The 27373-nt window shown below is 58.0% G+C and overlaps 1 protein-coding gene and 1 long non-coding RNA gene across 5 annotated transcripts in view; one reads left to right on the forward strand and one right to left on the reverse strand.

Moving 5' to 3' along the window:
* NAV1 (neuron navigator 1) overlaps positions 1–27373 on the reverse strand; it is a 194306-nt gene that overhangs the window by 75752 nt on the left and 91181 nt on the right. For all 4 annotated transcript variants that reach the window (XM_061161150.1, XM_061161151.1, XM_061161147.1 and 1 more), the window contains exons 5-6: positions 5035–5137; positions 1500–1865 (exon numbers count right to left, since the gene is read on the reverse strand). In XM_061161150.1, the coding sequence (XP_061017133.1) occupies positions 1500–1865; positions 5035–5137 (469 nt within the window). The remainder of the gene's footprint in view (positions 1–1499; positions 1866–5034; positions 5138–27373) is intronic.
* Positions 4787–17731, forward strand: LOC133069501 (uncharacterized). Its single transcript, XR_009695893.1, has 3 exons — positions 4787–4985; positions 5911–6052; positions 17321–17731. It is a non-coding gene; the product is annotated as an uncharacterized LOC133069501 (long non-coding RNA).

Here is a 27373-nt window from a genome sequence, read left to right on the forward strand (position 1 = left end):
GAGTACCTACCGACCTTTGGAGGGGGTGTTGTAACAATGATAGGAATAACAGTAACAATAATAGGAATAATGGCAATAAATACGTGCTAACGTGTACTGAGCATTTACAAAGAGCCAGGAGCTATTCCAAACACCTCACGTGATGAATGCACTTAACCTTCACAATCACCCTAGCGTGGGTTCCACTGTCATCTGCACTGAAGCCTGGAGAGGTAAATGGACTGACCCAAGCTCACAGGGCCGGTCAGCTGCCGGAGGAGCCACTGCCAGCCTCAGGCTGGGGTCTCTCCCAGGGCAGAGGCCTGGCCGGGGAGCGCTCTGCATGGCCCCTGTGTGGATGGGGGACCAGCTCTCCCGACTCTGTCTGGGGTGGGGGAGCCCTGCAGGTGGGGGCCTGTCCTTCCCACACAGCAGGGCTTTCAGGGTCCTTAGCCCCAAGGCTTGTGCTTTTGACCTGTCCAGCTGGGTGCTGTCAGGGGTCAGCACTCGACACTTTCTCAGAGAAGGAGAAGGGCTTCCTGGGGCAGGGACCAGGCTCCCCGTGGCCTAGCACACCCTCCGCGCCCAGGAAGAAGTGCACAGCCGTCTCAGGTCCCAGCCCCGGGCTGGCCGATCACAGCGTGAGGTCGGCTGGCCCCTGGGACTCACGGGCAGTAAACAGCCCCGCTGGTGAGTCAGTTGTTTTGTTTCAGAGCAGCCTGTCAGTGGGACCGGCGTTGCCAGGTCCTCCCAGTACATCCCCGGGGTGGGAGCAGTGGACGGCCTGGACCTCAGCTACTCCCCACTCTCCTTCAGTTCAAGCTGTTTACTGGGGAGAGGTGGTCCCGAGGGGTCGGGGAGGGGCCCTGCGGCCTCCTGTGTGAGGGGCGAGTGGGGGCGGAGCCAGGCGGCGGTGGCGGTGGCGGGGGTGCCCGAGAGCCTCCAGGGGCGCTCCTGGCTTGAACACCGAGACCCCAGCACCCTTCTCCTCCTGCCCTCTCCCCTCGCCTTCCAGACTGCTCCCCCGCCCCTCTGTCCAAGTTGCCCCACAAACCCAAACCGCTCTACAGGGGCAGGAAAAGACAAGAGGAGGAAGGCGGGAAAGAAGGCCTTGACAGGCTGGGTCTGATAGAAGTTCCAGCCCCGGCAGAGGTTTGCAGGAGACAACAGAGGAGAGAGGGCGCCAGGGCCGGGCCCGGCGGAGGGAGCGGAGCTAGGGCTGCGCCCCGGGCCAGGGCTGCCAACAAACGCGTCGGCCTCTCACCCAGCCGGGAGCCACCAGCGGGCAGGGGCGGAGACCAGGAGGGCGGGGCGAGGCACAGAGTGACAGCTGCGGGGGCCAGTAACGCGGCGCCCTCGCTGACCAATCAGCTCCCCCTCGCTCCCCCCTCTGCTTCCCTGGACCCGCACGCGGTCCTCGCCCCTGGTCATAGCGCAGCACCCGCCCCGGCGTCCACTCGCCCTTCCCACGTCCGATCGCCGGACTGCCCACCTCCCAGCGGCCCGCAGGCCACCCCTACCCAGTGGTGATGTCGTCGTCCTCCGTCATGGTCTTGCCCATGAGGTCGCTGTCGCTCATGTAGCCGGACTTGAGGTCCACGTCTTCCGAGTCCAGGGACTCGACCAGCTCCAGGCGCGAGATGTGGCCGAGCTTGCTCGGGGAGCGCATGGGCATGGTGTGTGCGTAGTGCGCACGCTCCCCATGCATGTACCAGGCGGGCGTCCCCTCCGAGCGGCAGCTGCCGCCCACCGACGGCGCGTCCCCGGCCTGCAGTCGCGGGCTGGACTGGCCGTAGCGCCAGGAAAGGGGCGACGAGCGGTTGGACAGGCTTGACACGCTGCGGGGGTTGGCGTCGTCACTGTCGTAGCAAGTCATCTCCAGGGAGCTGGGCAGGCAGAAGGGCACTGGTTACTCTCTGGCCCTGCGGGGAGCCCGAAGCGCGGTCTCAGGCACCCTGGTGCCTCCCTCCACCCTCCTGCCCCAGCCCACTGGCCTCCGGGAGGTCTCTCAGGGTGTAGGCCCTGCTGCACCTCAGGGGAGGTGTCAAAGGAAGAGGCTGGTGGGCAGAAGGCTGCTGAGGGCACAGATTTTGTAATATGACCCGTTTGAATCCTTCTCTTATTAGTGAGCCAGATTCCTCATCAACTTTCCTGAGTCTCCATCTCCTCATCTGTCAAATGGAGATGAGACTACAACAGCTACTTCATCATGTACAGATCCCGAAGGACCACACACGAGTGCCTGGTATACAGAAGGTACTCAGTAAACAGGGAGGGCCCGTGAGGCAGGGTGGGAGGGGTCACCTGAGAGTAGGCCTTGATCACCCACTTTGCTCAGGGTGTCCAGCACCTCTTTTCTGTTGTGAGCTCAGGGTGAGCCCGATGGTGGTCCCTGTAGAAGCCCTGTGGGTGCGCAGGGCCCGAGATGGCAGGGCAGTCAGTGAGCGGGCTTCCTGGCCTGGCCGCTGCCCAGCGTCTCCCCTTGGGCCCTCCTGCCGGCCCGTCTCATGCCTTGTGCACTTTCTCTTTCTAATGACGTGGAGCTTGGGGAACATGCAAGTTCCCTGAAGGGGCGCCCATTGTCCTGGGAGGTGGCCAGCCTCACTCCTGCTGCTCTGGACAGACGAGCAGGAGGATTCGCTGCCTGAGACTCGGGACTGGGCCTCACGCAGTAAGGACTTAATAAAAACAAGCTGCCGTGACGAGGAGACAAGGAGAGAAGGAAGAGGACGTGACAGCCCTGGTCGGGACGGGCTCTAGGGAAGCCTGTTTTCAGGGCAAACTTGGCACCAAGAGCAGCTGTGCCCCCGGTTCTGTTCTCCTGGCGATGCGGTGAGGGGGCAGCCCTGACTTCACCGCTCATCTTTATCCCAAACACACCTCCAGCCACCTCTGAGTCAGTGGCCAAAATTCTAGCTCAAACCTGGGTCCCTGATTTCCAGTCCCAGATCCCACCTTCCAGTTTTGCTCTTCTCTGGGAGGATGTGTGTGGGGTGGACGGCGTGATGGGCCAGAGCGGGCTGGGGGGCGGGGAGCAGTCTCACTTCCTCTGCAGCCCCGGGCCCCTGACCCAGACTCTCTCTCTGAGGGGCAATCAAGCCAGAGAAATAGGGGAAGTAGCACGGGAGGAAAGATTTCTGAAAAGGAACTTAACTAAACTACAGGCAGCCTGTGACTGCAGGGTGAAAACCACCTTGCTGGGCGCGCTCACCGGGCTGTGACCTCCTCCAGGACACAGCCCGTGTCTGTCCTGGGTGCTGCGCCCCTGGCTCGCTGAACGCAGAAGCACCCTGATCAGCCTGGGCGAGTCTGGCACATGGCCCCTTCTCCCCATCCTCCCGCTGCTCCTCCCCTCACCCGGGGCCTGTGTGCACATCCTGTCCACTCCCAGGGCCGAGGGAGGGCTGACTGATGTAAAGCGTTTAGTACAAGAGCCATCAAAGCTGAGGGAGTCATTGTTTTGGCTATCAAAGTGTGCCCCAGGAATAATATAAACCAAAGGCTCAGGGAGGAAGTGGCTCTGGGTCCACAGTAAACAAAGGCTGCTTCAGGGCTCTTGGTTCCGCTCCCACAGGGGGAGACAAGCCAGGGGCCTAGGCGCTGCCCTCTAACCAGCCGCCTTTACACATGAGGCCTCCCAGTTCCCCTGCAGAAAGCAGCAGGGCCTGCCCGGGGCCAAGCTGTCTTCGTGTGGGGGTCGGGGGTGGGGACAGGAGACGGGGGCTGCTGCCCTTGCCCTGCGGGTGAGTCACCTGGGGTGTGACCCCGCAGGAGCAGCGCGCAGGCCTTCTTTGGCATAGGGTTGGCAGGCAAGGTGGGGCTGAGCTGTTCCAACACCTTCCCTGGCTGGGGAAGGAGGGCATCCAAAACTTAATCCACTCGGTCCTCAAAACGGTGAGTGGAGCTGAGCCAGACCCCCGTGCCACTTGGGTTCCTGCTTAGGGCTGGGAGGGCTGGAGGCTGCAGACGGATGTACAGGGTCCCAGAGCCTCCCAGAGCCCACATCCATTTTCTTCTCAGCCCTCCTCATCACATCCCTTCAGCAGTTAGAATCCTGCTGGATGGAGCAGAGGTAACCCCAGAGACAAGAGGCTCTGCTTATCACTGGAAATATTTCAGATATCTGGCAGTGATGGGCTGAGTGTCCCAGGCGGGGGATGGGGTGAGGCTGGGGGAGGGGTGTGGGAAGGAGGGAGAAGGGGATCTCAGCAAGGGAGCTGGGAGCCACTGAGGCCAGACTCAGCTCCACTTCACAGTCACCACCACCCCACGAGGACGGGATGGCGGGGAAGTAATGAGTCCTCTGTCATTGGAGGTATGTATCTAAGTTTGGTTTGCATATAACTTGGCCACACACTTGGGTCAGGAGAAGTCCTTCTCCCACTGCCCATTTGCTCTCATTTTCCAACCCCAGGAGGTGGGGAGGAACCAATTCTTCTCTACCTTCCTGCTCCACACCCCCAGGATTTCTCAATCCTGGCGGCTTGCCCCCTACCCCCAGGGTGTAGCCCGGCCCTCTGTCCCCCTTGGAGCTGACAGCATGACCTCATCTGGGCAGCCCCAGGAGCCAGTGCGGGAAATTCTGAGTCACGTTGAGCCCGCGGCCAGGACACCAGGGCAGAGAGAGGCGCGGCAGGAGGGGTGGGCGCCCCGCACGGCGGGAGCTGCAAGGGCTCGAGAGGGGCAGGAGGAGGGTGTCTGCACGGCACGGAGGCTGGGCCCCTTGCTGGCTGAGGGGGCAAGACAGCTGCTGCGTATCGGGAAGGGCACGTGGAAGCTTCAGAGCAGGGAGAGGGAGTGAGCAAGGCCTTGAGACAACGGGGAAGTGGACACCCAGAAGGGCGTGGAGGAGGGCAGTCACGGCCTGAGCCGCATGCTGGCTCCTCCTTCCCACCCATCCAGCAAGGCTCCAGCCTGACGAGATGGAATCCAAGTCTCCAGAAGAAGCCGACGCCAGGCAAGGGAGCACTTCCCCCGTGGACTCAGTGCCCGCTGCCCTGGCCCAGGTGGGGTGCCCGCCCTCCACAGAGGGAAGGAGGGGCAGTGGGTTCTTACCTGTGAGTCACCTGGGACCCTCGCAGGCTGGACATGGTCTCCTCCAGGTTCTGGCGCAGATCCAAGACGTTCTGCACGGTCCTCTTTCTCTGGGACTCTGGGTCTGGAGGGAGGAGAGGAGCTGGGTGAGTGGGGAGGACTTACTGCCGAGTTGGAGGTGGCCAGAAGCTGCATCCCTGGACGAGTCCTGGGACATGACTCTGCCTCTCAGGCCTTCCTAAGGGCCTGGGACATGCCCTTGAGCCCCTGAGGTCCCTTCCAGGGCCGGGGGCACCAGCCTTCAGTGTCCTCCCAGACACCCATGGGACCACACTGGCCCGCATCACTTTGGGGGGCCCTGCTTCTCCTAGCAGAGGTTCCAGGCCAGGCCCCCGTGGTTGGGGTTAGCCGGAACGTCTGCCCAATACCCAGCCTGCCGTGGTGCATGGGTTGGTGTTTCACCCTGGCTCTCGGAGGCGGGGGTACCCAGATGTGTGGTGTTGGCCAGTCTCCGGGGCAGAAACACTCTGCGAAGGTGCCGTGATGTCGCTGAGCCCAGAGCCAGAGAGCTGGGCTGGGGGTTGGCACTGGAAACTGGCGGGAGCTAGCATCAGGCCTCGGCTGGGAGCGCCTGCAGAGGCCATCGACGTGCAGGGCAGAGTTTGTCCAGGGCCCCGGAGATGCTGGTGGGGAGGGGCGGTGAGCAGCCACGGAAGGCTGGGCATGCAGACCCCAGACCAGAGGTGTGCATCTGGGCGAGCGTGTGTGGCGCAGCCCCAGCGCAGACTCCTGAAGGATAAGGGCTGTGGGATCGGCCATGGTTTGCAGGCAGGACATCACCTCAGACAGAGGAGAGGTGACCACAGTGAACAAAAACAGACCCCATTGCCTTCCTAGGGGAAAAGCATCCGAAAGACCAAGGGTACCGAGTGTGAAGATACTCCAGAACGTCCCCTTAACTCCCGCACTCCAGCCAGGAAGCCTCTGTGAAGTCTGCCCAACCCACGGCTTCTCCTGGACCTTGGACCAGTCATTGAATGTAGGTACCTCCCTCAATGCCTCCTGAAAGGCGACCTGGGAGAGTCAGATGCCCACAGAAACGACAGCAAAGCAACGGAGAAAACCCAAGAGCTCTGACCCCCAGGGAACTGCCCCAACCAGACCCCCTGGGGTCTCATCCTAGAGCCCATGAGCCCCCCACCCACCCAAACCCAGCAGGAGTGCGCGGCTCTAAAAGCTGCCACAGGGGACATGTCTGAATTCAGGAAGCATTTTTCCCAAGAGTAAGTCGGGCTGGTGGCTGCTCAGCCTGCCTTGTCAGCGAGGCAGGAGCAGAGGAGGGGGGCAGGGAGCCAGGTGCCCGGCCCTCCCAGAGCCTCGGGGGCACCTTTCTTGAGAAGCAGCTCCACACCCAGGCCAGCCCAGTCCTCTTTCCTCTCCTCCCCTCCTCTGGGGCGGAGGAAGGCTGGCAGCTGGCAGGGACAAGGGCAGGCCTCCTCACATCACTCCTCTGGCTGCCCGTGACTGTTTATCCTGGCAAGGGCCTCCTGGCGCGGCTTCGTGGTTGTCATGATGGTTTGGTGTGGAAAACAGGCAGGGTCAGAAGGTGTACATGTATATTTAAAGCTTGGCCCTAAGATGCCTATATGAGGACCAAGAACATGCTGCTGAGACATGGGTTTCTGGGCCAGTGAGATGCTTTCCATGTATTTGGCAGAGATGAAGGAAAAGGCGGGCACAGCTCTGAGGGGTGAGAGGTCCAGAGAGCAGGGGACCAGGGGCAACTCGGAGACCGTGTGTGCCAACCCCCTGCAGGCCTCAGTGAGTGGAGGCGCACGGCACATTGGGGAGCCTGTGCAGCTGCCCCATTTCATGGAGGAGACACAGGGCCCCAGAAACGGGGCCCTGCACCTCACAGAGCGCAGGGCTGCACCCAGACCAGGAAGCAGCTCACATGTTCATCACAGGGCATCTTGGTGCCACCAGTGACAGCACACAGAGGTACTCAGCGACCATCACAAGAACGGACGGACTTGACCACAACAAACATACATAAAAAAGAGTGGATGGATGTGTGTCCCGTTAGGAAGATGTCTTTTTTTTAAAAAAAAACAGGGAAAAATGTTTAACTCACACAGCATTCTCCTCATAACATGCCAGTAGAGTGGGGCAGAGCTACCCCAAAGTATCCAAATCAGAGCCACAAGAGTCCTTGGAAGTGACCAGTCCAACCGGGTCCGTGGCTCTTGGGGGTGGGTGAGGCGACTGGCTTGAGGTGCAGAAGTGTAATAAGGAGGAACATGTGACACCAGCGTGTCGCCCCAGGAGCAGGTGGGCATGGAGGGGCAGGTGGGGACAGAGCTGGGACTGAGCAGGGACAAGGACAGTCACAGAAGCGGCATCCCACCAATCTCTCCACGCCCCAGCAGCGTCCCCTGGTGGCCATCTTGGGGCACACCACCCTGCTCCCCAAAGGCTCAGCTTACGTGAGGGATGGTGAGGGCGCCTCAGAGTCTGGCTGTGTCTGAACTCTTCACATTTTTAACTCTAAATTACAAATAAGCTACATCTGTAAAATGATTCACCCCACACCCCTACCCACCTCTGACCCCCAACCGATAACAGCCGTCATCACCCTCCCCCCTTTTCCACCATCTCCGCCAGGCTCACTGGGGTGGGTGTTAGTCCGGGGCACACACCACTCTGACAATGATAGGTTTTGTCGGCTGATGCCTGGAAGTGTGTGCTTCCCAGGCTCAGAAGGTAGCAACAGTCTCCCTCAAACCAGCCATCACCACGGTAACACACAGTTGCCACAAACAGCATCCTCCCAGCATGCATCATGGTGAAGTTTCTCATATCAGATCACAGCATCCTTCCAGCATGCACCGGGGCAGAGTTTCTCATAGGAGACCACAGCATCCTCCCAGCATGCACCGGGGTGAAGTTTCTTATATCAGATCACAGCATCCTCTCAGCATGCACTGGGGTGAAGCTTCTCATATCAAACCACAGCACCTACCCAGGAAGCATCGGGGCGGTGTTTCTCATAGGAGACCACAGCATCCTCCCAGCAAGCACCGGGGCGGTGTTTCTCACAGGAGACCACAGCATCCTCCCAGAATGCACCCGGGCAGAGTTTCTCATAGGAGACCACAGCATCCTCCCAGCATGCACCGGGGTGAAGCTTCTCATATCAGACCACAGCACCTACCCAGCAAGCACCGGGTCGGTGTTTCTCATAGGAGACCACAGCACCTACCCAGCAAGCACAGGGGCGGTGTTTCTCACAGGAGACCACAGTATTCTCTCAGCATGCACCGGGGCGGAGTTTCTCATAGGAGACCATAGCATCCTCCCAGCATACACTGGGGTGGAGTTTCTCATAGGCGACCACAGACAGACTACTGTCTCTGTTAAGAGTCCTTGGTGGAGGGACTGGCCTCTGAGAAAACTTGGCACCCGGTGCGCACACTTGGGGGAGGGGCAGGCACACCCACCCAGATGCACACAGCGTCCCATCGAGCTGGGCTCAAAATTAGGCACTTTCCCCATGTGAGACTGCAGGGCTGTTCTTTCCATGACCACAGAGGGCCTCCCACACGCACACACGCTTCAGACGCACCCCTCCGCGGTCTGGCCGGCAGCCCGTGGGGACCGTCACGTCAGGATCACAGGCGCCCCACTCTGTCACCCCGCAGACGTGCACACGGAGAGTTGTGTGGACGCGTCTCCCACCACAAGTGCGGAGGGAAAATCTGGAAGTAGAGCACAGGGGTCCCTGCGGCTGGAGATGGGGCGGCGCCCTGAGAAGATGATGGCAAGCAGGGTGCTTTCTGCCTGAAGCCTGACCCGGGCAGCAGGCTTCCCCGGATGGCAAGACCCTGAATCTCCTGAATCCCGAAGGAAGGGCTGCCGAGTGGTACCGTAGGTCCAGTCAGCACGGCCAAGGGCAGGTGCTGGCGGCAACCGCGCCCCCCCCCCCACCCCCCGCCAATTCCCTCTGACCTGGAGCGAGGCATTTCACCACCCCGCTGAGCTGTATGCTCTAGGAAGAGGGGAGAATAGTGGTACCCACTCCCTGGGCTGTCAGGGGGATTAAAGAGCTGACGTGGGTGCTGCGCGCACAGTAGGTTCTCCACAGGAGTGGGTAGGGTGGGGGTGGGGGGGCGACCCGGATTGGCTGGAGCTACCTGCCCTGCCCAGCTCTTCGCCTTGGATCTGAAACCTGATGTAGTGGGTGAGAGAACAAGGACCCTAAGAGATTTAGGGGCATGCAGGAAGGAGGGGGACTCAGGGCCCCTCACTCAGCAGGCACATTTCCCCAAGCTCTGTACGCCTTGAATTACCAGCTGACAATGACGTGAACTTCAGAGGCTTGAGACTTACCTGCAACACATTCAGTTTAGCCTGGGGCGGGGCCCAGCCTCTAGACTGGCTCCTGTCTCCCGAGTGGATGGACCAGGCAGGAACCAACAGGAGGACGGAAGTGCCTCAAGAGGAAGATTTTCAAGCCCCAGCATTTCAGAGCTCAAAAGAAACAGCATGTCACTCCAGTCAGAGAGGGTTAGGCTTGTGCGCCCCACCAGGTGGGGAGGGGTAGGCCCGGGGCTCCAGCACTGGAGGCCTTGGCCTGGCTGCCCCATGTTGCCCTAGGGTTGAGAGGCACTGAGATGTCACCAGTGGGGGTGAGCACTGCGTAAAGGATCTGTCTGAGACAGTACAAGATATACCCACTTAGAAACCCAGGCTGGAGAACCTGGGAGAGGCATCTCCCTCACACATACGCCCTCTCTCAGCAACTTCCAAAAAGAAAAAAAAAAAACTCTCCTGACCCTATTGTCCCAAGGATAGCACCTAAGTCTTCTCTAAATTCTAAAATCTGTCACAGTTTAGGCTCCTAATACACACAGGTGAAATATCAGTATGATAAGTTACAGTTCAGTCACTCAGTCATGTCCGACTCTTTGCGACCCGATGGACTGCAGCATGCCAGGCCTCCCTGTCCATCACCAACTCCCGGAGTTTACTCAAACTCATGTCCATCGAGTTGGTGATGCCATCCAACCATCTCATCCTCTGTCATCCCCTTCTCCTCCTGCCTTCAATCTTTCCCAGCATCAGGGTCTTTTCAAATGAGTAGGTTCTTTGCATCAGGTGGCCAAAGTATTGGAGTTTCAGCTTCAGCATCAGTCCTTCCAGTGAATATTCAGGACTGACTTTCTTTAGGATGGACTGGTTGGAACTCTTTGCTGCCCAAGGGACTCTCAAGAGTCTTCTCTAACACCACAGTTCAAAAGTATCAATTCTTTGGCGCTCAGCTTTCTTTATAGTCCAACTCTCAAATTTATACATGACTAGTGGAAAAACCACAGCTTTGACTAAGAACCAGTTACAAGCACACATCTCTCTGACAACACGACCCCTAACCAGAAGGTCCTTGGGCATCTGCACCACCACATGACCCCCAGTGTCTATAGATGACCACTCTGTGGACACCGAGACCCACGTCTTTGGGAGTCTGACTCATTTCTGTCTCCTCTGCTCAAGGACATGACCTTCAAGGTCTAGCCGGGGCAGGCACTGCAGGCCCACTTCACACATCCTCACTGCTCAGAGGTCATACGGGTGGGTTCTGTGGACTCTGGCAGCCAGTGACCCTGCCCTAGATGGACTCCCAGGGGCCGTGGCCTCTGAAGGCTCCGTCCTTTGTGAGACTTGGTGCGGGGCTGAAACTAACAGAGGACAGAGCACCCTGCACACAGACCTCCCTGCCGTCGGGCAGAGCCAAGTGATCCTCCTGAAACTCCACCCCTCCCCAACCCCTCTCTGAGCCCAGAGGCCCCAGAAAGAGCCTGGGGCGGGCCTCCGTGCCAGAGCCTCCCCCTCTACCAGCATGCGGTGTGGGACAGTTTATTCTGTTACTGATTCAGTCATTTCCCACCCCCCTTCCCCACTTAAGTCACAGTATTGTTGGAGGCAGCTGTTACAGAGCCCTGCGGCGTGGCCAATCCATGCTTCCTGCCGTGGAGGGCTCCCAGGTCTCCATCTTTGCCCAGGAGAAGCCTGAACCTTCTCAACCAGCAAATGATCCTCCCACAGCTGCTGAGTGGGCAGAACACCAGGCAGAGCCAGGATGGCAAAGTAAGGTGCTGGCCGCGAGGATGTGTGAGACAAGGAAAGGAACCAGCAGGGGCCGGGGGGGCAGGAAGGACCTCCCCTGGCCCGGAATTGCGAGGCATGGGTGTCTGCAGATCACTGGCAGTTTCGGTTTTGATTGAATGAGAAGACTTGGCTCAGGGACCCTCAGCAATGTGTCTCCAGGGGGCACTTGGCCAGGAGGACGCGTGAGGCTTGGGGGGGGGGGGGGGAGGGACAGAGGCGGCCTGGGGGGCTGGGCATGTGGTTTACGCATGGTGCGGGCCAGCTGGCTGTGGGGCCTTGAGTAAATTACTCCCCCTTTCTGGGCTTCAGTTGCCCTATGGATAGAATAAGGGAGCTGGGGCTGGGGGCACTCAAGGCTCTAGTCGACTCTGACTGGCTGTGGAGCTCTGCAGCTGGTGAAGCCTGAGTAAGTGTCTCTTCTCCTCCTGGAGAGGGCTGAAAGTGCAGGTGCCTGGGTATCACCCCCCAGAGATGCCTAGGATGGAGCCGGGGCCCAGGAACCTGCACCGTCCAAGCCCCACTGCAGGCGATGTGGACCAGGGGTCCTGTCTGAGAGCCCAGACACTTTGCTGCAGCCTCCAGAACAGGCTGCCCAGCGACACCAGGCTTTGACTTCCAGAGGCCAGGCCTCGGGGCAGTGTGTCCCGGGCCCTCAGCCCAAGTCTGCTCCCTGGGCACTGTCCCCTCTCTGGGAAAGCCCACTCCCGTGTCCCCAGGCCTCACCCTTCCAGGGGTCTCTCTGTGCTGATCCTGGGGGGACGGTGCCTTTCCCCGACTGGCCACCAGGGGGCGCCGCCGGGCGGCTCCTGGCGTTAGCACAGCCCCCTTGGGCGCCGGCACGCCAGGGCTGCCATCCTCCTGCGAAACAGCCAGGGGATGGCACCTCCAGTGGGAGCCACCGGCTAGAACAGAGCGGCAGTGCCTGGCCTCTGGGCACCCATGGGCTCCAGTCGGCGAGCTCGGACACGGGGCCAGAGAGTGGAGACCCACTGCCTTCTGCCCCAGCGGCTGCACGCGGAGTGCCGCCTCTGGAGAGTGGGTCAGGCTTCACAGCCCTGCCCTGGCTGCCCTTCTGCTCTGCAGGGCTCTTGGGCAGAAGCACGCCTGGGGAAGAGGGAGCAGGGTCATCGCTCCAGCCCCTGTACCATGCCCAGCTCGGCCCTTTCTGGGGGCACTGGCCGCCTCTCTCTGCAGCGGGCAGCCCTCAGGGCCCGCCGGCCAGCCCAGCGCAGCCACTCCCTGACTTCCGGCACGGTTTGCCTCGGGAAAGACCTGCTGGTCCAGGGCGGCCATGCAGAGGGCTGTGGGACCCTGGGGGGTGCCCGCCTCTGGCTCCCTCTCGTCTGCTCCATCTCCCTCTGATGGTTACAGGGCTACAGGGTCAGAGAGCCGATTCTTGATGTTTCCTGTCCACCCCATCCTCCTGGGGCCTCAAGGGCTGGCCTCCTGCAGATGGTGGCCTGCCTGCCGAGTGGGGGTCGGGCCTGTCCCCTGACAAGCCTGGCTCTCCTGCCCCATAAGCCTCCTGGCTCACTGGCAGTGTTATGGTGATGCTGCCCAGAGCCGTCACGTGACACCGGCTCCAATGAAGTCGCTGCTGCTGGGGGCAAAGTGGTTGTTATGGCAACAGTTCTCACATTAGCGAGGACCATCTGCAGGCAGAGGGGGAGGGGAAGGAAGAGGGTGGGGGAGGGCTGGGGCTGGGCCCAGGTGTGGCAGCAATTTGAAGGGGCCCTGGGGGGTTTCTGCTTGTGACACCAGTAACATTGGTATCAGTTGACTCGGCCAAGTCCTCTGCCACCTGCCAGGCACACTTCTCCGGACTTTCAGATTGCAGCCCGTGTAAGTGTTATGATGACCCTTTGAAGTGGTCTGATTATCATCCCCATTTTACAGTTGAGAAACCTGAAGCCCAGAGAGGGTAAGTAAGCTGCTGAAGGCAATAAAGCCAAGATCCCAACCAGATGGTCTGACTCTGGAAATATTACCATCTAGTATTATCGTGGCCACGTTCCACAAATGCACATATGTATATAGTATGTTTACAGAGAGCTAACTCACAAAGCGTAACGGTCACTCTTTTAAAGGACACAGTTCAGTGGTTTTTAGTACATTTGTAAAGTTGCACAGTGATGTTGGGTGGCATCACCAACTCGATGGACACAAGTCTGAGTAAATTCCGGGGAACAGTGAAGGACAGAGGAGCCCAGCGTGCTGTAGCCCGTGGGGTCACAAAGACTCGGACACGACTTGGCAGGTGGGCTGCACAGCAACAAAGCTGTACAGCCACTGCCCCCGTCTGATTCCAGAATGTCTGTGTCACCCCCAAAGGAACCCCAGGCCCCCAGCAATCACCGCTTGCCCCAGCCCCTGGCAGCCCAGAGTTCCTTTCTGTGTCTGTGAATCTGCCTGTTCTGGGTGCCCCACAGAATCTCAAACAAGCTGACTTTCGTAACTGGCTTCTTTCACCTTCAAGGCTCATTCACGTATCATGTGTCAGTACTTCATGCCTTTCCATGACTGAGGCTGTACACATACACTGTACACATAGCTTTCTGTTGTATACATACACTGTATTTTATGTTTCTGCTCATCATTTGATGGACATTTGGGTCACTTCCATTTTCTGCCTGTTTTATGACTGAAGCTGCTATGACCATTCGTACCCAAACTTCTAGATGGACACGTTTTCCATTCTCTTGGACAAATGCCTTGGAACACAACACGGGGCCGTACCGCGTCTGTGCAGCATCCGAGTAACTTCCAGGCTGCTTCCTGGATCGGCCTCACCCGGCCGCCCCTGGGGGCTCCATTTCTGAAACAGCCTTCTGTGTCACTGATCCCCTCAGCCCTCTGCTCTTCCCAGCCCCAGGGGCCCTCAGGCTCAGCCCATCTGCCAGCAACACCTCCAGGGCGGCCCCAACACCCACCAATGAACCAGGCTAACAAAGGCCAAGACTCCCTCTGCTTACCCGGGCTGGGCCCAAGCGCAGCGAGGTGGGGAGCGAGGTCTAAAGAAGGCTTCCGGCGAGGGGCCTACCTGCCTGTGAGTTGCTTCAGTCATGCTGACTCTGCAAGCCCCGTGGACTGTGGCCCCCCAGGCTCCTCTGTCCATGGGATGCTCCAGGCAGGAATTCTGGAGTGGTTGCGTGCCCTCCTCCAGGGGATCTTCCCCACCCAGGGATTGAACCCGTGTCACTTATGCCTGCTGCATCGGCAGGCAGACTCTCCACCGCTAGTGCCACCTGGGAAGCCCTTCCAACTGGTGGTGAGGGGAGGGGGCAGAGAGATCCAGCATAAACCTAATGAGGCTGGCTGGGGCCGCTGCGGGGCAGGCAGTGTCCTCCAAGGCAGGAAGAGAAAGGAACAGGTGTCTACTTAACGCTGAGTGTAGTTATCCTGACTCGACAGGCCAGGCTGAGAGAGGCCACTCAACTCCCGTAGTGCACGCCGCTGGTGTATGTGCTATAGTAGGAATCTTGAGTCCAAGTCTGACTGACGTCCACCATTTTTCAGAATAAATTATAACTGGCGAGGAGGACAGCAGAACTGGGCGCCTGGAGGCCCTTCCTGACGGACAGGCTGGCGTCCAGCATGGCCTTCCAGGCCACAGGAGGAGGCCTGTCCTGTTCTGCCCGCGGGATGAATGGGGGCAGGGTTGCCAGGAGGCTGCAGGACTGGGCAGCAGGCCAGCTGGCGTCCCCACGTCTGGGACTGCTGGCAGGCTCAGGCTTGCCTGACCCTTCCTCGCGGGAGTGCTCCCCCACCAGGCTCCCGTTTCTGGAGCCTGCGGGTGCCCCGGCCTGGGAGGAACCTTCCTGGAGCGCCGCTGCCAGCATGTGCAGCCCACACGCCAAGACCAGGCCGGGCTCAGACCCCCAGAGCTGCTCCCACTGGGCCCGAGCGGCTCCTGGCTGTCTTCCCTGCCCCACCCCAGCCTTGCCCTGGGGGGCTGGGGGCCACAGGCTGGGATGGAGCGGCCTCCAGGGCTCCCACGCAGCCTCTTCTGGGGCTTGGTCGGCCGGTCCCCGCGTCTGGGCGGGGGGTGGGGGGGGCGGGGGCACCCGTGTGCCGGGACCCCTCCTCCAGGGGACCAGCCTCCGCTCTGGCCTGGTCCCATGTGGGGCGGGGGTGAGGCCGGGGTTGCGCTGGAGGAGCCTGGGACCCACTCAACGCTTGGCCAGGGAGGAGCAGGGAGAGGAAACAGGGGGCCCCGGGCCTTCTCTGGTCTTTGCCGACCCACCCTACCCCCCACCCCCACCCCCATGCCTCTCCGATCCCCCATGCCTCCCCGTCCCCCCATCCCCCCCCCCGCCCCCACCCCCGGGCCTGGCAGCTGATGACTGGTCGCCATTTGAATGGAACCAAATTCCCAAGGAAAAGCCCCTGGAGAGCTCACCCTCCCAGGGAGCCCAGCCTCTCCCGCACACCCACGTCCCCCATGGTGTGTGGGTTCTGGAAGAACTGCAGGTCCTCCTGCCGGAGCCTCGAGAGCAGAGACGGATGAGCAGCAAGTCCCCACTGTGCGCCAAGGGCCTGCTGGGGCCAGGGACACACACAGGGCCCGGGAGGGCGGCCGGGGAGCCCGGGGCTGGGCAGAGAGGGGCCTGCAGAGGACAGGCTGCCAAGTGCCCCCGAGTGGACATGGAGAAGCCAATGTCCTCTGTGTTCATCCTCCTCCCTGGTGTGAGGGACCGTCCTGAACCCATCAGGCAGGAGCAGGACGCAGAGAGGGGCCTGCAGAGGACAGGCTGCCAAGTGCCCCCGAGTGGACACGGAGAAGCCAATGTCCTCTGTGTTCATCCTCCTCCCTGGTGTGAGGGACCGTCCTGAACCCATCAGGCAGGAGCAGGACGCAGAGAGGGGCCTGCAGAGGACAGGCTGCCAAGTGCCCCCGAGTGGACACGGAGAAGCCAATGTCCTCTGTGTTCATCCTCCTCCCTGGTGCGAGGGACCGTCCTGAACCCATCAGGCAGGAGCAGGACGCGGAGCTGAGAGGCTGGGATGGGGCTGAGGCCCGAGGCCTCAGAGGAGAGGTCTCCAGAGGAGACTGTGGGCCAGAAAGGCAGCAGCGGGGCTGGCCGCCTGCCTCTTGGAGATACGCAGGCCCTCTGGCAAAACGGAGTCCACCTGTCCCCCTGCCTTCGAAGCAAAAAGGCAAAGTAACAGGTATTAACTGCCTCCCATGTGTCAGGGGCTTCCCAGGTGGACCTAGTGGTAAAGAACCCCCTTGCCAATGCAGGAGACATAAGAGACACGGGCTGGATCCCTGGGTGGGGAAGATCCCCTGGAGGAGGAGGAAATGGCAATCCACTCCAGTATTCTTGCAGGGAGTCCCAGGACAGAGGAGCCTGGTGGGCTGCAGTCTAAGGGTTCGCAGAGTCAGACAACTGGAGTGACTTAGCACTCACCATGTGCCAAGCCCCGTCACATTCCCGACACCAGGAGGGTGCGCCCTGCAGCTGGGGATGGGGGGGGGGGATTCGGGGGGTGGGGGTGGGGTGGAGGGGAGGACCCCGCTCCTCCAAGCCCAGCGCCTGTCTGGGACTGCCTCCTGCCCATCAGGGTCTTCAGTGAAAAAGCATCTAATAGCAAGCACACTGGGCCCAGGGAACACTCCCCTCCCCTGGCACCCAGGCGGCTTCCAGTATCGTCAGCGGATGGACCTGTTCTCAGGAACATGGTGTTGACTGCCCACCAAAGCCACCCCCCCAGGGCTTGTCCACGGTCCAGCTCAGCTTACTGGCAACTCAGGCCACGGTCTCCTTGCAAATGACCCCCAGCCCCTCGCGGCAGGAGGTCCCAGCAGCTGTGAGCCCTGCCCTCCCGGCCCAGGGTCATCCATCATCAGTGAGACTGCGGACACAGAGGGTGCCCCAGGCTCGGCGGCGGGGGCGGGGGGGCGGAGGAGAGATGGGGGGCGGCCCGCGCCAGGTCCGGCTCCATTCCGCACTCATGCTGTCTGCTCCAAAGACAAAGGGGCCCCGGCCCTCAGGTTTCCTGCCCGGTGCCCCCACCTCCCATCACAGTCAGCAGCTCCCATCTGGGTAGGGACAGTTGCCATGGGAACAGCGAGCTGGGCTCCTGGGGACCAGGGTGAACAGACGACTGAATGGATGTCTGTGTCTCCCCTCCCCCACAGAGAATTTAGCAGAGAAGTGCCAAGTCCAAGACAGAGGCTGGAGAGTGGCTCAGGTGGCTTCAGACAGACCCATCTCCCACCCACAGCCCAAGGATGCGGAGGCCACACCATCCGCAGCACCCTGGGCTTCTGCAGTGTGAGAGCTCAGTGCCTCTTGGGTGACTTTCAAGACCCTGGCCTGGCGTTTCAAGGCCCTCTAGGAGAACTGGCCTGACCTTGCACCATTTCCCCATGTATCACCATCCTTCATGCTTCATCCCCTACTGCTCCCATCTGAAGGGCCTTCCCTGCTGGGTGACTCCTACCTGTGCTTCAGTGCCCAGTCACACCTCTTCCAGGAAGCCCTCCTGGCCGCCTCAGTGATCACTTCTGCAAATGATAGAACACCTGGTGCCTGCGTCACTCTGGACCAGCAGCACACCCGACTTTTGCAGGAACCCCTCCCGGCACCTGTTGGCCTCATCCCCCGCCCATACGGCATCGCTCATAACCACATCTGGCCTCATCCCCCTGCCCGCAGGACATCTTGTAACCGCACCTCCACCCCAACAGCCCAGGAATGTTTACCTGGACACAGACCTACTAGCCTGGAGAGACACCACTCGTCCTGCCCTGGGGTCCCTGCTGGAGCCCGTGACAGGCTTGCCCACAGCCTGCGCACCGCATCTCTGTCCACCTCTAACCTCCTCACCCTCTGTCTGCCTCCAGGGCAGAGGCTGTAGCTCTCGTCCCCAAGGGCCCGGCACCTGCTCCATGAAGCACAGACGTCCACCTGTTCCACCTCGAGGGACCGCCGAGTTCACAGCGGTGGCGGTGGGGTGGGTGCAGGGAGGCAGCTGCTGCCCCCAGGGGCCCATCTCCCACAAGCACGGCTGCCCACCTTCCGGCTCTCCCTCAAGGAGATTTTCACGCACCCCTGCCCCCACCAGCAGCGTCATCGGCCGGCACCTGCAGCTCTGTGCGGGTCTGCGCTGGACCGCTCCAGGCTGCTCACAGGACGCCCTTTTCTTCCTCCCTTTCATCTCCGCCTCCGTTCCCCTCTGCCCAGACACAAATCAGAGGAAAGCGGCTCCCCTGACACCAGAAACGCTTTCCGTGGAGCTCAGGAACTCATTCTGAAGATCTCCCTGAATTTTCCAGGCCATCACAAACCCCTGTTACGCATCGGCCTCATGATTTTCCTGGGAGGCAGACCCATGTCTTTTACTGGACTGATGGCTCTATAACATGCGGTGAGAAAAGCTACAATAAAACTCTCTATCCCAGACTCACGGAGCTGGGACTCCAGGGATCCCGACCAGCAAGGAGCCCGACCAGCCCCCCAGTGCCCGGACCGGCAGCTCTTCAGAGAGGCTGCTTGAGCTCCCCAGGCAGCCCATCCCAACAACTCGGGACCACAACTCCCTGGGTTCCACCAACTGCCTCCACTTGGAGCCACGACCGCTAAATGATGCAAAGTAAGTTCTGACAAAAATGCGGACCTTGGCCTTGGAACTCCTGGAGAACCCCCGGTCAGTGGGTGTGCTGGGATTAACTGTTTCCAGTGGTAAAGAATTCACCTGACAAGCAGGAGACGTGCGTTCGATCCCTGGGTGGGGAAGATCTGCTGGAGAAGGAAATGGCAACCCACTCCAGTATTCTCACCCAGGAAACCCCATGGACAGAGGAGCTTGGCGAGCTACAGTCCACGGCATTGCAGAGTCAGACGCGACTTAGCGACTCAGTAGTAGCAGGAAGTCCACGAAGACCCCTAGTTACCATGCTGGCTGGTCACACAGCTCACACCCAGTTGCCCCTACGCTAACACTAGATACGTGCAGGCCTTAACCACAAGGTCGGGGAGCAGGCGGCACGCCTTGGAGCCCAGGTCCAGCCCTGCTGCTCCTGACCAGCCCCTCCCTCCTTAATGGAGATGGAATTTATCAAAGCGAGAAGACCCATCTTATTGAATAGGGGACAGGGAGGGAGATAAAAAGACATTCGACTCCCCGCTGTCAGCCAGAGACCCTAATGAATCCTTTGCTTCCGAAGACGATTATCGGACAGAATAATTCATTGCTAGAGATTAATTGGACTAATTATGTTGGCTTTCAGAATCCCCTGAATAATGACGTTCTCTGGGGCGGGTGTCAGGGATAATCGCGTGATATCTGAGCCTCTTCCCCCAGTGAAAGGCCAGCAGAAAGGGATCTCCGGCTCTGAAGGGCGAGCAGGATGGCTCCGTGTCAGCTCTGGCCTGCTTAGAAGGAGCCAGTATTTCATGTGGAAGCCCTTTATGAGGGAGGTGCCGTCATGCCTCACGACCTTCCTCCACCCTCCCTCAGCACGCTCTTCAGGACACCCTGCTTGTCCTGGGACGTTCCTTCTCCTCGATGCCGTGGGGTCAGGGAGCCCAGGAGCTGTGTGACCCGCCCTCACGCTAGGGGACTCCCGCACCTGCTCACGAGCCTGCTGGGCCGCTCCCCCAGGGCCACCCCCTCCCCCACCACCCCCATTCCCCCCGGGACCCAGAGCCCCCAGATCCGCACACCTGAGGACAAGCAGCTCTTGTCTGGCACCTCTGCCTTCTCTCCCTCTTTAAATTAAGAGTCGACAGACGCTGAGCACACAGAAAAAGAATTTAGTGTTTAAATAAAACAACCAAGTTAATCTGACACATGTAATGACCTGCAGTGTCACCTACCTCTTCTGTGGCGATTAGATATAAAATGGCCAGGTGGTCATTCTCCTAACCGTGTGGGCAAACAAGGGACATTTAGGACGGCATGGTCAGAGGGCCTGGCACATTGCCTGGCTCCCACCTTCTCCTGCCCCAGGCATGGCTCCGGGGAAACTGGCTTCCCCTCCTTCTCCTTGTCAGCCTCTACAAACTAAGTCAGTTTCAGAAGACAGTACGGACCACGTTAGTTTTAGGGCTCCAGTCTATTTTGAACCCATATCCAGGGCAGGTAGATGGTAGCTTTAGAACCACTGACTCCACTGAGAGGTATGTAAACCAAGAGTCTTAACGTTCAGAAATCTCATTTTTATTTCATCAGCAAAACAGAAGTAATTAAACATCTAAATGTTCAAGCTGGATTTAGAAAAGGCAGAGGAACAGAGATCAAATTGCCAACATCCGCTGGATCACAGAAAAAGCAAGAGAATTCCAGAAAAGCATCTGCTTCATTGACTACACTAAAGCCTTTGACTGTGTGTATCACAACAAACTGGAAAATTCTTAAAGAAATGAGACTACCAGACCACTTTACCTGCTTCCTGATAAACCTGTATGCAAGTCAAGAAGCGATAGTTTGAATCTGATATGGAAAAACAGATTGGTACAAAATTGGGAAAGGAGTACGTCAAGGCTGTGTATTGTCACCCTGCTTATTTAACTTATATGCAGAGTACATCATGCGAAATGCCAGGCTGGATGAAGCACAACCTGGAATCAAGATTGCCGGGAGAAATATCAACAACCTCAGATATGCAGATGACACCACCCCTATGGCAGAAAGTGAAGAAGAACTAAAGAGCCTCTTGATGAAGGTGAAAGAGGAGAGTGAAAAAGCTGGCTTAAAATTCAACATTCAAAAAACAAAGATCATGGCATCTGGTTCCATCACTTCATAGCAAATAGATGGGGAAACAATGGAAACAGTGTCAGACTTTATTTTCTTGGGCTCCAAAATCACTGCAGATGGTGATTGCAGCCATGAAACTAAAAGACGCTGCTCCTTGGAAGAAAAGCTATGACCAACCTAGACAGCATATTAAAAAACAGAGACATTACTTTGCCGATAAAGGTCCATATAGTCAAAGCTATGGTTTTACCAGTGGTCATATATGGATATGAGAGCTGGACCATAAAGAAGACCGAGCACTGAAGAACTGATGCCTTTGAACTGTGGTGTTGGAGAAGACTCTTGAGCGTCCCTTGGACTGCAAGGATATCAAACCAGTCTATCCTAAAGGAAATCAATCCTGAATATTCATCAGAAGGACTGATGCTGAAGCAGAAGCTCCAATATTCTGGCCAACTGATGTGAAGAGCCAATCCATTAGAAAAGACCCGGATGCTGGCAAAGATTCAGGGCGGGAGAAAGGGACGACAAAGGATAGGACAGTTGGATGGCATCACCGACTCAAAGGACATGAGTTTGAGTAAGCTCTGGGAGTTGGTGATGGACAGGGAGGCCTGGCGTGCTGCAGTCCATGGGGTCACAGTCAGACATGACTGAGTGACCGAACAACAACGAAACATCTACTACTTAGGGTTACAGAGATGGTTAAGTGTAAGTGAGATACCATCTGTTAAGTCCTGGCACACGGGAAGGACTCAAAAGCAGCAGTTACAATCACTACTGTCATCTTGGGCCACTCTGGTCTCAGCTCTCAGCAACCCCCCTCCCAGCTGAGGACACCACACTCTCCCATCCCTCACCTGGAGCTGGAGGGATGTCTGTCAGGCTGAGTGGTGATGGGGTTTCAGGGAAGACATTCCTGGCCCACCCTCCACCCAAGGTCCCTGTTTTCTGTTTCTGTTTTTTAAAGCGACCTATGAAACCGTCCGTAGTAGCTGCCAGTATCAATCAGTGAGATACATTCGGCTATATATTGAGGGTGAAAGAGTGTGCGGGTCATTGGTTAATTTGTGCAGGAATTTGTACAATACTGTACATATTGGCAAAGAAGACCTTCCTAAAAACTGAATGGTTTTCTCCGAAGGGAGAAAAGGATGAAGCTAGGATGAAGGCTGCCGGAGCTGAAAGGTTTCTGTTAATGGGTAACCATGCATAATCACAGAGCACCTTCCACCCAGGAAGGAGTCTCTGAATTGAGTGACAAAGCAGCTGCCGTGGGAGCTTTCTCAGCAAATTTGAGCCCCCGCCACCCTGGCTTTCCTGCGGAGGGCAGGGCGGGGGCAGGGCGGGGAGGTGTGCAAGGCCGTGCAGGGGTCGGCCGTTCTCCAAAAGGAACAGGGTAGACTGTGACCAGGAGGAGCCTGAGGGCTCTTTAGGAGGCAAATACGGCCAGACAGGAACCAGAGAAAAGCTACTTCCGGGAGCTCCTGAAACCAGCAAGTGGATTTGGGGGGTGGGGTAGGAGGCAGAAGTAAGCGGTAGCAACCTTGCAACAAAATCACAAGGTTGTCAGTTCAGCATAAAGAACCGTGGCTAGAAATGCCTGGGACACCCTCAAGACCAAGTGCAGTTAACAAGAGGCATCCGGTGGCGGTCAGGGCCTGCACCCTAAACACTCAAGATGCAGTAACAGATCTCTGAAGCCTGAAAGCATCTTGTCTCACAGTTTTCTCTGTCTGTGCTGGCTTCTTTGTCCATACCACGCCACACAGCATGTGGGAGGGAACCTGGGCCTCCACGGTGAACGCACCGAATCCTAACCATTAGGCCGCCAGGAACTCCCTTGCCCCACAGCTTAATCAGACTGTGTTCCAAGCATCTAGACTAAAGAAATGAGTGTTTTGATGGGAACCTCGGGGGATGGTTGATCTGGACAAGCAATACGGCAGGTGAAGGCAGGATGGCCCCAGAGCGAGTGAGCGGCTGGGGCTGGGGACGGGGACAAGGCCAGGGCCAGCACAACCCCCTCATCCAGGAGAATGGGGCAGTGGCACCTGCCTCTGGCCAGGTGTGAGCCTTCCCACCCTCTTTCCTGGGTCTGGAGCCTCAGGAGGGCGTGAAACCAAGCTCAGTGAGCTGAGGACAGCCTGTCCTGCTGCCCCGCAGAAGCGTCTCGCAGGGACAGTCTGCAGGACACGAGCCCCGGGCAGGTTCAGCTCAGATCAGACAGCACGATTCCCCACAAAGCCGGAGTCCAGCGGGCATCCTGTGCTTCCAGCACAGGCACTTGGCGGAGGGGCTGCGGACACGGGGGTCTGAAGAGGGAAGAGGCCGGGTCTGCTGCCTGCTCTGCCACTAGCTGACCGTGTCCCTGCACCAGCTCCTCATTTGGAAAATTATCCAGAAGGCATTCAAGCTTGGGGACTCTGTTCAGAGACACACGAGCCTTGACTGTGGCTGCAGGGCAGGAAGCTGTTGGCCAGGGCAGGCCTGCTGCCCTGAGGGTTCCACTGCAGGCGGTAACGCATCCGCCGTCTGGCCTCAAACCAGAATTATCAGGTGCCCTGGGAACCAGATACAGCAGGAAATGAGCAGAAACACCCAAACATGGGGTAACGGACACCCTGGCGAGGGCTGCAGGTGGCTTCCCGCAGAGCGTCACCTAGGGACGCGGGAGCCAGCATGCCCACCGCCCCGGGGGTGAGAGGCCCTGCACGCCTGTGACTTTCTTTAAAGTCAAGTCAATCTCAGACACATCTGCATGCTTGCTACAGAGCCTCCGGAGTGCAGTCTTTGCCTTGAAAAGACTGCGATGCAGAAGAAACAGGGCTTTAAGAAGCTGCATAAGAGAAGGCACAGGATGAGATGGGTAGAGAGCATCACTGACTCAATGGACATGCATCTGAGCGAACTCCAGGAGATAGTGAAGGACAAGGCAGCCTGGCTGCAGTCCGTGGTCACAAAGAGTCTGAGACAACTTAGTGACTGAACACACACACGAAAGAAGGAACATTACAACGAACCATGTGGCACCACACTGTGGCTGGACACAAAGACACTAACTAATGTTTGTTATTTTCATTATGTTAAATACAATTACAGGTGTGTGTGTGTGTGTGTGTGTGTGTGTGTGTGTGTGTGGGGGGGGGGGGGGGTGTGTGTGGGGTGTGTGTGTGGTGTGTGTGTGTGTGTGGTGTGTGGTGTGTGTGTGTGTGGTATGTGTGGGGTGTGTGTGGTGTATGTAGTGTGTGTGTGTGGTGTGTGTGTGGTGTGTGTGTGTGTGGTGTATGTAGTGTGTGTGTGTGTGTGTGTGTGCTGTATGTAGTGTGTGTGTGTGTGGTGTGTGTGTGTGGTGTATGTAGTGTGTGTGTGTGTGTGTGCTGTATGTAGTGTGTGTGTGTGTGGTGTGTGTGTGTGGTGTATGTAGTGTGTGTGTGTGGTGTGTGTGTGGTGTGTGTGTGTGTGGTGCATGTAGTGTGTGTGTGTGTGTGTGTGTGCTGTATGTAGTGTGTGTGTGTGTGTGTGTGTGGTGTGTGTGTGTGTGGTGTATGTAGTGTGTGTGTGTGTGTGTGTGCTGTATGTAGTGTGTGTGTGTGTGGTGTGTGTGTGTGGTGTATGTAGTGTGTGTGTGTGTGTGTGTGCTGTATGTAGTGTGTGTGTGTGTGGTGTGTGTGTGTGGTGTATGTAGTGTGTGTGTGTGGTGTGTGTGTGGTGTGTGTGTGTGTGGTGCATGTAGTGTGTGTGTGTGTGTGTGCTGTATGTAGTGTGTGTGTGTGTGTGTGGTGTGTGTGTGTGTGTGTACACGCTTCCCAGATTGTGCCAGTGGTAAAGAACCTGCCTGCCAATGCAGGAGATGCCTGAGACAAGGGTTCAATCCCTGGGTGGGGAAGATCCCTTGGAGGAGGAAAAGGCTACCCATTCCAGTATTCTTGCCTGGAGAATCCCAAGGACAGAGGAGCCTGATGGGCTACAGTCCATAGGCTGCAAGAGTCAGACATGACTTTAGCAACTTAGCATGCATGCACACGTGTGTGTGTACACAGCTTGGCACACACAAACATGTCCTCACTCTGTCCACTGAAGGGGTCTGGAAGCAGTGATGCCCCAGGACCAGTGAGATCACCAGCACCTGGATCCTGGTTTCTAACTCCATCCTCCGATGAAAGGACAGGACCCCTTGGACAAATGGCTGGTTTTGAACAGGTGCAATATGAATCTGGAGCTCCTTGTAGGGCCAGAAAGGAGAAAACTAAAAAATATCAGGTTATGTCAAAGGGACACAGGTACCAACTAAAAGCTCTCTGCCAACAGCCAAAGCTGAAACAGTTTGATCAAAATAAAAAACACAGGATCAGAGCATAACTCAAAGAATGAAATAAAAAATCACCAGTGCACACTGACCTAACTAAAGAAACGAACAGAGAACTCTCCCGCACAGGAGGATTTACTTGGACACTCTCCTGGCGGGAGGTGGAACCTAACTGCCCGCCTTCCTGAATGAGGCTGCGCAGGGTAACCACCTTCCCGGGGGTGCACCCTGGAGAAAAGGAGAGGGGAACTTTGCTGGGGAAACACACGACCACGCTATGTCAGCTGGAGGATCAAGGTGAACAATGGCAGATCACGTTGGGAGTAAACACTCTTCATCAGATGCCGTGAGAATGACACTTTGCCTCCGTGGTCATCAAGCCTCTGTCCAACCATCAGACCCACGTTGAAGGACATCCTACAAGATGCCTGGCAGTCCTCTTCAGGGCCATCCCACCAAGCAAAGACTGAGAAGCAGCCACGGCCCGAAGGAGCCTAAGGAGACAGGAGGACCAAAGGGACCGCGGTCCTTGGATGGGATCCTGGCACAGAAGAAGGGCATGAGGTAAAGACTGAGGAAATGGAAACAAAGCATGGGGCTCGGTAGCAACGATGCTCTGGTTCACTGACTTTGACAAACGAACTCAGTAAGGACGACACAGCAAGCCTGGGCGTGGGGCCTGTGACAGCTCCTGGTAATATCCTTGCGACTTTCTGATGAATCTGAAACTATTCTGAAATGTTCACATTTATTAAAAGATAAAAAGCTGCACGGGATTCCGAGGCACAGCGGAGTCGGGGTGTATCACGTGACACGCGCGACAATGATGACTCAGCCCTGCCAGCGAGGGGTTTGGAGTCTGACCAGGGAGGACGGGGCAGCTGCCGGGCAAGAGGCGGAGGAGTGAAAACCAACAGTGTCACCCGACAACACTGTCAGAGGAGGTGCCTGGAGGGTCAGGAGACCCCGAAGAGGCTCACGCTCGGGGTGGGGGTGAGGTGCCAAGAAATACCTGAAAAGGACGGGCAAGGCTTCCTAGGAGGACGCTGGAGGCAGCAGGTGTTTTAGGCTAGGACATGGCTCAATCCAAGGCACAGAGACCAGAAAGCTGGGGCAGGTCTGGGAACCACAGAGCCCAGTGTGAGCACAGACAGGGCAGCATCCCCCAGGGGCCCATGGACCACCGTCCTCCAGAAAGCCCTGTGCGAACCCAGGATCCCAGGCCATGCGGGGACTCTGCACCCACGTACCTGTTCCTGGGCAGTCACCAAGCTGCAGTGAGTCTACACAGGTGCTGAGAAGTCCTGCTATAGAGAACCCCATCTAACCCTCTTCAGCCGGGACTTCCTAGATGCACAAAACCAAGGGTCTTGTATTTTTCAGCAGAGTCAATTACCAAGTCTCACCCGACTTCCTCAGGGAAATGCTGGCAGATGGCTTGGGCAGAGAAGACAAAGGGGGAGCCAGGAGGGCAGGAAGGTGTGCCCGTGGAGGCCTCGGGCGTCAGGATAAGAAATCAGAATGCTGTCCTGCAGCAGCCTTGGGGGCCCCCCATGGGGAGCAGTGGGGTCCCAGCTGTGCCCGAGGAGGGCACCCCCAGAGCAGGGCTGGGGACGAATCGGAGACGGGGAGCCAGGATGCTTCCATGAGGGCCTGACGGTGTGAGTTAAGACAACAGGGGGTATTTCACAGGTAGAAGCAACCAGACTGTTGAGTGGCTGAGCCAAGGGTGGGGTCAGAGCCAGGGAAAGGGGAAGGAAGAGGCATGGAGCCCCAAGGCTGGCTGGCAACCAGTCTACAGACACCCCCCCATGCGCCCTCCTTCTCTGTTCCCAAAGACCATGACCAGACATGGCACCTCCAAGCCTCATTGGGCAAAGGGCACAACAGAATACATTCAATTTGAGCAACAGAATAGAAAGGTAGATCTGGATCATAACTCAGAGCACAAACAGCATGAGTCCATGTGATACAAATCAGGAATGGAGAGGGGCCTCCCTGGTAGTCTGGTGGCTAAGACATCCGACGCAGGGGGCCTGGGTCTGATCCCTGGTCAGAATTCTCCGAGACAGGCTTCAACAGTACGTGAACTGTGAACTTCCAGATGTTCAAGCTGGATTTAGAAAAGGCAGAGGAACCAGAGATCAAATTGCCAACATCTGTTGGATCATTGAAAAA

The sequence above is a fragment of the Dama dama genome, chromosome 14 (assembly GCF_033118175.1).
Source record: "Dama dama isolate Ldn47 chromosome 14, ASM3311817v1, whole genome shotgun sequence".
Lineage (NCBI taxonomy): Eukaryota > Metazoa > Chordata > Mammalia > Artiodactyla > Cervidae > Dama > Dama dama.